Source organism: Sinohyriopsis cumingii, chromosome 8 (genome assembly GCF_028554795.1).
Source record: "Sinohyriopsis cumingii isolate HCF-2022 chromosome 8, ASM2855479v2, whole genome shotgun sequence".
Classification (NCBI taxonomy): Eukaryota; Metazoa; Mollusca; class Bivalvia; order Unionida; family Unionidae; genus Sinohyriopsis; species Sinohyriopsis cumingii.
This window is the reverse complement of record NC_142968.1, coordinates 106,079,221-106,091,392: the sequence shown is the minus strand read 5'-3', so window position 1 is coordinate 106,091,392 and position 12,172 is coordinate 106,079,221. Positions and strand designations below refer to the sequence as shown.

The 12,172-nt window shown below is 34.2% G+C and overlaps 1 protein-coding gene across 4 annotated transcripts in view; it reads left to right on the top strand.

The window, feature by feature from the left end:
* LOC149794315 (high affinity choline transporter 1-like) overlaps positions 1-11,880 on the top strand; it is a 44,743-nt gene extending 32,863 nt beyond the window's left edge. For all 4 annotated transcript variants that reach the window (XM_089968469.1, XM_089968472.1, XM_089968473.1 and 1 more), the window contains 2 exons: positions 3,990-4,096; positions 5,940-11,880. In XM_089968469.1, the coding sequence (XP_089824595.1) occupies positions 3,990-4,096; positions 5,940-6,479 (647 nt within the window). In that variant the 3' untranslated portion in view covers positions 6,480-11,880. The remainder of the gene's footprint in view (positions 1-3,989; positions 4,097-5,939) is intronic.
* The last annotated feature ends 292 nt before the right edge of the window (positions 11,881-12,172 follow it).

Below are 12,172 nucleotides of genomic sequence, written 5' to 3'. Positions count from 1 at the left end.
CAACAGTTGCCACACTTTGCATGCAATTAAACTTTATTTAATGAGGAAGGCAATCTTTAGATATATGTGAATTAATATGTCAGTATTTCTTATATTACTTGTATTCGGTGTACTCATGTCATACTGTCATTGTAATTCAAAGATGTAAATATATCAAATTCAGAAGCAAGGCAGCTTTTATCATTAGAGGGAGAGGGTTGAAACATTTCCTTGGAGAAAAGTAGATGTAAAGTAACAACAGAAATGAGATTTGCCACTGTGACTTTGTGACACATACTGTTCAAAATCTTTTACTTTTTTTTTTAAATTTTGCTTGTAAATTAAAAGTTGGTCTGTGGAAATAGTTATTGTTTAGGAGAGATATGAATTCTTTTGGCCCTTAAAACATGGACTGTCAGAATAAAGGCAAAAGTTGCAGAAAATGATTGTAGTTGTAAAATCTGGATATGGCTTGTTCCTTTTTGATTTGGAACAGTGTTTCTTATTATATTTAGGAGAGTTGGTCAGGGAACCAGACTAACATTAGAGAAGTAACTCAGATGCTTTAAATTGCACATATTTTATCATGCACAACTTCCGCATGATTAAACTGTTAAAGAAATTTCTACCGCTCTGTTTGCCTAGTGGTTAGAGCATCCGCCTCTGATGCAAGTGGTCGAACCCAGACCGAGTCATGCCAAAGATTGCTTATAAAAATGGTACTAATATCTGCCTCACTTGGTGCTCATCATTAAGTGGTTAATGTTAGGACTGGTCAGCCAGGTGTCAGGATAATGCAACTGGGTGGGACATCATGCAATATGTCTGCAGCATGATGCCCCAGTACTAGACATCACTATAAACTACCACACTGCAGACATCATAGCGATATGACTGAAAAATTGTGAAAGCTATATTTAAAAATCCTAATCGGTCATGCTTATCATATTTTCAAAATATTGCATTCAACAAACAATAGATAATCAATATAAACAAGAAAAATAAGATTTTTAAAAAGTGTTAATAGTTATTTCAGAATAATATAGAGGAATATTCAGATTCTTGGGTAAAAAATGCAGAAAGGGCAACAGTTATGTTTATTCGACATCAAGTGTTGATTATGTCCATGATTGCTGTCATCATCTGAAATTAAAATATGTAACAGCAATTAGCTTGAGAGATAGCAAGAAACCATTCAGTTCCATAGGGTTTAGTACTGTAGTCTGTGCAACTGCACTGACGGTAATTTTGGTCAAAGTGCACTTCACAAACCATTCAGCTGAACATCATGTTTACCATTGCTGTATCAGTCATGAATATAACTTCATGAGTGCATATTTACCAACTTAACAATTGTAACAAGATAACCGGGTTGTATTTTGGATTTGCAACCTAACACTTTTGATGGTGATACAAATACAATGCTCGATGATGAATGACTTGAATGAGAAAAGAATTATGATTAATGCGAGCTTGTATAAGATCCAAATATTAGACAAGATAACATAATCCGCACAACCCTAATAATGCAACAAAATGAAAATACAAATAAATGACCTTACACAGTTCAAGGACAAAGGTGAATGATTCACAGTAATTTCACATGACGAAAAAATAACGTGTTTTACTCAAATAGTAAAAATGAATTCACTCAAATATTGAAAAATGATGTATTTTACTCAAATAATAAAATGATGAAAACAAAGGGACAGGTATCATATGAAATATCTTTACAATCCCAAAACACTGAGTACTACAATCCCAAAACGCTGGGTATTACAATCCCAAAACACTGGGTATTACAAACCCCACATCTACAAGATTACATGTCATCATTCCGGATCACTGCCATCTCACCTCTGTCTGCGTGGGTACGAGTCTCAGGCTCAGCTAATGTGGATATGTGAGAAAGCTTGCCAGTAGCTTCTCATGGGTTGGTTGTTCTTCCTGGGATTTTCCAGGGTTCTTCCTCCACCAGTTATACTGGCCGCCATGTATAGCCTATATTGTGCTGAAAAATGGCGTTAAGCCCTACAACAACAACAAAATTACATGTATGGAGTTGCACACTCCATCACCAGCACACTTTACTACCAATCACACTGGTCAACCAAGCAGTCAGTATTCCAGGTAGTCACCAACCACCATTCAAATCTTGGTCATTCACACAATCATCACCCACCAATCGGTCAGCAATGCCTGATCACCTGCTACTCGACCAGCGACACGGTTCACTCAGCTCTACAGCTGCTATGGTTCAGCTTGCAAGCTGCTGTGGTCAACTTCTGTGGTTAGCTCTACAGCTGGTACCATGTTGACTCCGATCAACTGAAAATACATCAAACACCGTGTACTATGCATGACACAGGCATACATGATAACACGTTATATACAGTAAGTTATACAAATTACATTATCGGCACAATATTACACAGCAATAACCAGATTCAGAAGTGAACCTACCTGTGTCTGATAAATATCCTATGGTACTAAACGTTTCTTAATAAAAGGCAGCTTAATTGCTAATATAAATCTCTTGCCAAGTCACAAACAAGAATAAAAAAATATTTGCATTATACTACATAAGCCGAAGCTACATAGAAAATATACAAAAATAACAGTGGTAGTACAATAGTTATAACTTATACACAAGAAATGAATAAATAACTCATACCTCTACAGCTGAAGATGTGCAGGTCCTTAAGTAGACTGCTCACTGACAAGATGTTCTGTAATATGAACATTTAGTCTTACGTTGAGGCATTTATACACAGACAATGCAGCCATACATCATCTGTGTACTAGAAGTATTCATTTTTTCCCAATGAAACCTGAGTAAATCTATTTAATAAATAAAGGAGTTTATACAATTCCATGACAACAATAGTGGTACATGATATTTTGTTACCCTTAACTGAAAATTTGTTTGTCTTACAGGAAAAAATATACTGCCTTAGAGGATTGGCAGGTCTGCAATGATCTCACATATCTCATATCTTTTGATTTAAACTATTTGTTGAATTGATCATTGGAAGTACATAAAATAGAATAAGATATATAGAAAATTGAGCAACAAACATAAGATTATATCATTAACAATAACATTTACTTTAATAATGTGGCTGGCATGAGTGAGGAAGGCATAGAAATCCCAACATTCAAACATGCAAATGTGCATACAATGTTGTAATAGTATTAAACAATAATTTGTAAGGATTTATACTCAAAATACTAATCAGAAAACAAAATTCTTTCGATTTTTTTTTATCTTGGGGAGCTGAGCAGATGATTCAGTCCAGATATTGTTTGAAGTGTGAACAGCTTTTTCTTAAGCCTAATTATACAAGTTGGCCAAACAGAGAGCAAATATTTTATAACATGTAAACTGTAAGTTACTTGTGAAATTAATATTTTGACATGGTGCACGGTATAAACTGTCATCAGTGATTTTTTTAAAAATTATTCTGTTTCAAGCGTCAGTTACAATTTAATCTATAAAGTTAAATCGGTTCGTAATAATAATGGTATTTGTTATAAAACCAAGTCGTACAGTTTGGCTGTTTTTTCCCATGAGTGGATGATATTAACAGGTTTGAATATATTAGAATGGACAATTTATATTGATTTATTTCCTCAGACTTTTAATTCATTTGTAATAAAATGAAATCGTTGCCTTCTCACAAGTGTAAAATTTAACACTGAAAGGCAAGTTTCATTAGAAATAAACACTAAGTATATTGGATTTGTTTGGGAATGTACTGAAATAAAAGCAAGGATACACTATTTTACATGGGCTTTTCATATCACAATCAGATTTTACCGCATGTATTAGCTTATAAGTCAAGTCTATGCAAACATCTGCCATAGCATAATGTACCTGCAGATCAGGGTCTATGTTGTTTGTTCTACTGATTACTCCTAACAAACTGCACAGACTCAGATACTTGTCTCATAAGCAAGTAAAATGGTAAGTTGAAGGGACATTAATAAAATTTCTCTCTCTATTGTAGGCCTGGGTGCCATATCTGCAGCAGTTATGTCATCAATGGACAGCGCTATACTGGGCTCCAGTTCCATGTTTACTCACAATATCTACAGGCAGCTCTTTAGAAAACAGGTTTCAGAATTACTTAAACTGAATTTGTCAACGTTCTCACAATTTATATGAAGGTAGTCCACTTGTGTAAAATATATGCTTGCTGTACAAGTCATAATGACCTATTGATTATAGTATGACATCATCCATGCACATTATTTTATGTAAGCAATATGGGTATAATAACAGCTTATTGCATCCGGTACTTCAGTTAGAGTTTACATTGTTTATAATTTGATTGCATTATCGAAAATTAAAATCAAATAATTTACATCAGTATGATGTCCCTTTTTAAAAAGGCATATCACAGTGTTATAAACATTGGCAGAGATTGAAGGTAACGTGAGTTAGTTGTGGTTGCTGTAAATTATTAAATAATCAACAGAATTGTTTTTAAATGATGATCACAATAGCAGTCATATGAAAGAAAACGAAGAAGTTATCAAAATATCTAAAGACCTTATAAAGTCTTGAGTGATTTATGACATGGAGAGTAAATCAGCCATGCAGCATTAACAAAAACAAATTGTGATCTCATTAGGGAGATGTAATAATGCTGAAGAAAATCACTCACCAACATTTGTTAATTTGATAAGACGAGTCTGTGATCTTCAACCATTGCAAACTTTAAGAATTTTAGATACTGTGCATCATTTAAAATTCACTTTTGTGCTTTGGGAGTTGGGGTTGAGGGTGTAACCCACAAATTTATAGTCACAGCAACATATTTTCCAAGCCAATATAGAAGGTACCACCTCTCCCCTCCACACTTAACTGGTGGTAGAGCATGCTTGTTTTAATAGCATTTTCAGTTGTGCTCAGTAATACAAATCATAATATGGTAATGAAAGATGATGAACATTGGAAATGTATCGATTATGATTTATTCACATAAAAAAAAACTTGAAAATTGTATATAGATGTATGTGGCCCATTGCTCATTGACAATTTTTCTTGCAGTAGTCATTCAAACAAATAGGTGTAAAAGTGTTAGTGGACATTTATATGGAAATGTAAAGCTTTTACTGTTAAAGAGAAGATTGAAGCCTTGGAGATACAAGTTATTGTTTGAGTTCTTCATTTGAGATATATGAGTAACTTTGCCAACAGCAAATATGATAGTAACAGAAAAAAACTTAAAATGAATTAGTTTTAAAAAAAACCCATTGAAGTGTTATGATTTGCAGATGAGAAAACTTTACATTATGAAATTTACTGACACTGTTTATTGACCTTGGGACGTACTGAAAAGTAAATGTACTTCATCATTGGTTATGTAATTTTGCTAATTGTTTCCATCAATTCAGACACATTATAATCTCAGAGAAGTTGTTTAATATTAAATCTGCATATTTTTGATGGAATTAATGTATTGTGGATTCACTGCATATGACGAGATTAATGGGTGAAAACACAGTGTTGAAACTCTATTCATGTTATACATTAGACATGTGTATATAAAAAATATACACATATATGTAACGATGAGAAAAAAAAGGTAAATTGTGAGGAAACGGAGGAAATTAAACATTTTTATAGCACTATCATGATATTTTTATGAGGAGCTAGTTCTCTGTTAGGGCTATTCCATTTAAACATACCACTACCCCACGGACGGCAAAATAAAAAAACTTCCATGCATGGTCATCAATAAACAATAATCACTTCTGTGCCATGTCATATCAAAAGATGCATGGGCATGGGTGTCCAAAATTCGCTGCTATGACTGGTGGTGGTAGAAAAAAATCATTTCTATGGGTGTTCACCCATTTTTGAATGTGCCTTCCCCCCCAGGGGTATGTTTAAATGGAATAGCCCTTACCAGATTCAGGATGAACTAATATCTTTGTTCTTTATTTTTCAGGCTCCAGACCAGGAGTTAATTTGGATACAACGACTGTCTATATTTGTCATTGGAGCATTGGCAACCGTGATTTCGATATTTGTCCCCGTTATTTATGGACTTTTCATTCTAGCTGCTGATGTAGTCTTTGTAATTGTGCTTCCTCAGTTAACTTGTGCTGTATTCTTCAAATTCACAAACTCGTACGGAGCCATTCTTGGTTTTGCAGCAGGATTGCTGCTACGACTTGGTGCAGGAGAGATGACCCTTAACTTCCCAGAATTCATTCGCTATCCTGGATTTAATGTCAATGATGGCCAGCTGTTCCCTTTCAGAACATTTGCAATGGTGGTTTCATTCTTAATTATTTGCATTGTTTCAGTTGTTACAAACTTTGTTTTCGAAAGAGGATACGCTGCAGAGAAATGTGACGTACTAGGTTGTGTGGGCAAATCTAGACGCAGATATGCTTTGGCAGCCAGGAACAATTTAGAAAATGATCTCTTGGCAGGTAGCATTAATACCCAGCATTCTGATTTGTCACATAATACACAGTTATAGCATTGCATGATGTTGATAATATAGTCTGTTCCAGGAAACTAATGGAGTAAATGAAATATGTCTCAAGTAATTCAGATTAAAGTATAAGAGCCATGTAATGGTTTCTAACATTTTTCACATTAATTCTGTAAATGATTTACATTCCTTATATTTCTGGAAATATTGGAATTTTTGTCAGATATTGTAGAAGGGAGAGAAAATAGTTTTCATTTGACAATTTTACACCAATAAGTTTTTGTCATCATGATTAAAAGAATAAAAAAATTTATTGAATTTTGGCAAATTCTAAAAAATTCGTTAAAGATATAACAAAACGTTCTGGATAATTGGATGATCTAGTTGACTTTGTTAAATTAGGTGTTAACATTTTAAATAATTATTTCAATCAATTATTTAGGGAGCAATTTTTGAACAAAAATTTTAAATTGAGAAGCCATCCTAATTATCTTAATTGTGTCTCAGGGAGTCGAAAGATCGTCAACATAACTAGGTCTCAATATTTCAGGGTTCTTAAAAATTGGTAACATCAATTTGAAGATGTCCTTGATCAATATTTCTGTCTGTTCTGACCACTCTTTTTAAGGGAAATGGATTTGCTTGTGCTTTTGCCAATGGCGGAGAAATATGATATACATTTACCTACAGCTGCTATGAATCTAACTACAGATATTATTGAATGGAAATTGATACACTGTAATGTGTTGCTTGAGTCAGATTTTATGGGCCAAAGACAAAATCAGAATTCAACAAATGTTAATAAACATACGAACTCACCTTATACAAAAGAAAGGCTCAGGTTTTGTGAGGTGGGATTTTGTTCATGTTTTCTGATTTAGGAAAATTATTATAGTAACCACTTACCAGCAGGCCTAGCAAACTTAAATGATGAAATTTCTTGTCATATCTGCATGAAATCAAAAATTATATATTTTCTGATAAATAGCAAGTATTATAATCATTATGTATTTTCTGCTGACAAGACACAACTACAGCATTAACAAAATTTTACCTGATACTCACCCTTTGCATTTCTAGTTATATAACTACACAAATCTTGCACCTACATGTTGGTGGTATCAGAGGTCCATTTATCATGTGATATCAACAATAATCCTCTTTCCCATTTTGTTGTACAAAAATATGAAAGTATTAGTCAATTTCAGTTTTTACAGGAACGAAAGGACTCATAATTCTGAATATATTATTCTGAGAACAATGGCCAGAAACCTGTCGCTGACACAGTGACTTGGAGAAATTCAGATTCATCAAGAATAGAGCACCTGTCAATGATGGGTTTGTTGTATCATGTGAGTAACAAATTAGTGTGCTCTCTGCATAAAGTCGATGCACATTTTTTCGCTGTATTGTGTACAGTTAAGGTGGCATGAAGAAAGGTCAAAACCTCTCAAATTCAGCTTGTATACTAGTCATTTGTTTATCAACCACTAATAGATTCTCAGATCCCAGTATCTAGTCTTTTATTTTACCAGCCACTGGCAAACTGTCACAACCAGCTATGTACTGGTTATTTCATGTTTACAAGTCATTGGAAGTTTGTCCCATCCTTTTATGTATTCTCTTGTCTAGTAGTCTGTGGCAGTTTGTCAGGTCTGTCTGTGTAAACTCGTCTATGCCAACCACTTAGTGTTTGTTATGTCCCTCTGTGTAGTATCTGGTTACCAAGCCAATAGCTGTTTGTCATGTTTCTCTAAGTAGTATCTGGTTAATCAATCAACAGTTGTTTGTCATGTTTCTCTATGTAGTATCTGGTTAATCAATCAACAGCTGTTTGTCATGTTTCTCTATGTAGTATCTGGTTAATCAATCAACAGCTGTTTGTCATGTCCCTCTATGTAGTATCTGGTTAATCAATCAACAGCTGTTTGTCATGTCCCTCTATGTAGTATCTGGTTACCAAGCCAATAGCTGTTTGTCATGTTTCTCTATGTAGTATCTGGTTAATCAATCAACAGTTGTTTGTCATGTCCCTCTATGTAGTATCTGGTTAATCAATCAACAGCTGTTTGTCATGTCCCTCTATGTAGTATCTGGTTAATCAATCAACAGCTGTTTGTCATGTCCCTCTATGTAGTATCTGGTTAATCAATCAACAGCTGTTTGTCATGTCCCTCTATGTAGTATCTGGTTAACCAGTCAACAGTTGTTTGTCATGTCCCTCTAAGTAGTATCTGGTTAATCAATCAACAGCTGTTTGTCATGTCCCTCTATGTAGTATCTGGTTAATCAATCAACAGTTGTTTGTCATGTTTCTCTATGTAGTATCTGGTTAATCAATCAACAGTTGTTTGTCATGTCCCTCTATGTAGTATCTGGTTAATCAATCAACAGCTGTTTGTCATGTCCCTCTATGTAGTATCTGGTTAATCAATCAACAGCTGTTTGTCATGTCCCTCTGTGTAGTATCTGGTTAACCAGTCAACAGTTGTTTGTCATGTCCCTCTATGTAGTATCTGGTTAACCAGTCAGCAGCTGTTTGTCATGTCCCTCTTTGTAGTATCTTGTACCAACAGTTATGTGTCATGTCCCTCTATGTAGTATCTTGTACCGACAGTTGTTTGTCATGTCCCTCTATGTAGTATCTTGTACCAACAGTTGTTTGTCATGTCTCTGTGTGTAGTATCTTGTACCAACAGTTGTTTATCATGTCCCTCTATGTAGTATCTTGTACCAACAGTTGTTTGTTGTGTCCCTATGTGTAGTATCTTGTACCAACAGTTGTTTGTCATGTTTCTCTGTGTAGTATCTGGTTAACCAGCCAACAGCTGTTTATCATGTCCCTCCATGTAGTCTCTTGTTTACCAACCAGCAATGGTTTATCATATCATCATGTATCTATTTGTTACTGCCAGTATATAATGATTGTGCAGATGTGCTGCAATTCCAACTTTTCTCTGGCTTAAGGATACATAATCTTAGAATTTGTGGATTATTTCATCTTATGCTCAATCAAATTTTAAGAAAATGGGACTAAGTTAATCAGTTTTGTTTCCTGGTAAACTTAGGTTTCTTGGAAAAATTGAAATTCGTTATATATGGTTTCATGTTAATCAGTCAATGGTAATTCATAAGATTATTTATTTAGTCTCCTCTTTACCAGTCACTGGTGGTTGTACATTTTACTCTCTTGTTTTCCAACCGTTGTTTGTCATGTACATCATGTAGTGTTTTCTTTACCAGCCACTGGCTGTTGGTCATATCCCATTACGTAACCTCTTGTTTGCTGGCCACTGGCTGTTTGTGACATCTCTATATGTGGCCTCTTGTTTGGTGACGATAGGCAGTTTTTCAGTGGGTCATTTTAATAATACAAGTTCAAACCAATAAGGCACAACATTTAAATTTTTCAAATAATACTTCTGTTAGACATGCAGTCGTGTATATTGTTGTAAATTGAGCATGCTGATTTTTGTTTAATTTTTTTTTTTCTTGGTTTTGTAGCTTCTTTAAAGATTCAGTGAGAGCTGAAGCACTTCAGCTAGTTAGAAACTAGTTTTCTTCATTCGTCATCAGTTGTGTTTTTTAGTTATTCATTTCCTGACACATGATATTCCATGCTGCATCCAGTGCACTGGAAAGGATTCTTATTGTCCACATAATATTGTTTGTTATGTATGCCTTGTTATGTGTGTATTGCTTTGTGTGTATTTGTATGTGTATTGCTTTGTGTGCATTTGTATGTGTATATTGCTTTGTGTGCATTTGTATGTGTATATTGCTTTGTGTGCATTTGTATGTGTGTATTGCTTTGTGTGCATTTGTATGTGTGTATTTGTGTGCATTTGTATGTGTGTATTGCTTTGTGTGCATTTGTATGTGTGTATTGCTTTGTGTGCATTTGTATGTCTGTATTGCTTTGTGTGCATTTGTATGTGTGTATTGCTTTGTGTGCATTTTTATGTCTGTATTGCATTGTATGCATTGCTGTTGGCCACTAGAGTGTATATGTTTTCAAATTACTGCACATTTTCAGCTTTATTCACATGTTTATATTCCTAACTTGCTAATCATTGACATGTTCTAATTTCACAACCACTTTTTCATTTAAAAGGAAACTTTTTGTGCAGAAGTGAAACATTATATTCATTATAAGTGTTTTATGTGGTTGGTGCGAAATGTAAAAAGGAATTGTGAGAATTGTGCATTTGAGTCATTCAGTGTTTTTTTTAATAAAGAATGCTGATTGACCTTCGAACCAATCATCAACGTTACCATATTTTTGGACAGGCTTTGTGAGCATTACAGTCGTCTGTACAGAGTTTTATAAGACTACTATGACATAAATCTCATTGAGCCATGCGTCTGGTAGAATAAGAGTACAGTGACAACAAACTAACCACCCATCCCATAAATATAGCATCACAGAATTACAGATGTACAGAAGCAAGTTTTTTTTTTTTAAACAGCAGAAATACTACGATGTGAGCATGGAGTCTGTTGGAGTAAAATTTATGAACTACTTAATGTTACTCACTTTTCAGAAATTATAAATATCATATTGGTTGCTAAATAGATCTGAATATCATTTTGGTTGCTATTTGGATCGGAATATCAGTTTGGCTGCTAATTGGATTGGAATATCATTTTAGTTGCTAAATGGATCGGAATATCATTTTGGTTGCTAATTGGATTGGAATATCATTTTGGCTGCTAATTGGATAAGAATATCATTTTGGTTGCCAATTGGATCGGAATATTACTTTGGCTGCTAATTGGATCAGAATATCATTTTGGTTGCTAAATGGATCGGAAAATCATTTTGGTTGCCAATATGGATCGGAATATCATTTTGGTTGCTAATTGGATCGGAATATCATTTTGGTTGCTAAATGGATCAGAAAATCATTTTGGTTGCTAATATGGATCGGAATACCATTTTGGTTGCTAATTGGATCGGAATATCATTTTGGTTGCTAATTGGATCAGAATATTACTTTGGCTGCTTAATGGATCAGAAAATCATTTTGGTTGCTAATATGGATCGGAATATCATTTTGGTTGCTAATTGGATCGGAATATTACTTTGGCTGCTAATCGGATCAAAAAGGTCATATAAAAACCATGCCATTATAGTTTTAAAGCTTCCTGTTTCTAAAATGGTCATTAAAACTTGTGAATACTCAGCTGTTATGATAATGGGGGGAGAGGGTCTGTATAAATACAGTTCCGATTCTTTCAGTTTTTTATGCAACATGTGCATCCAAGTTTCCAAACTAATTTATTTGAATATTAGAAAAATGTACATTTTGGAGTATTATAATCAAAGATGATAATATGCTGCCCTGCAAGTGTTGAGGGCAGATCTCTTGGTGTCTTGAGATGTATTTGTATGCATTATAGAATATGGTTTGATATAGATGTCTTTATTAAATGTTGTTTTCTACTTTCTAGTTAGCTGCCTTCCTACTTTAATGATACTAGTCTGAGGACATCTGAGTAAATATATATATTGTGTACACGTGCTAGGTTCATATGACAAGGATGGAGTTAGGAAGCTGTATCATTTGGACCATTTCATATCAAATCACACAAAATCCAAAAACCTTTCCAAGTGTCCATCTCCAGTTTCCATTTTATTTTTTCCTGGTGTACATCTATTTAATGATTGCTGCATGCAGAATTGTTTTCTAAGAATGGTCACATCATAAAAGACTTTCATTAATACATTGATTTGA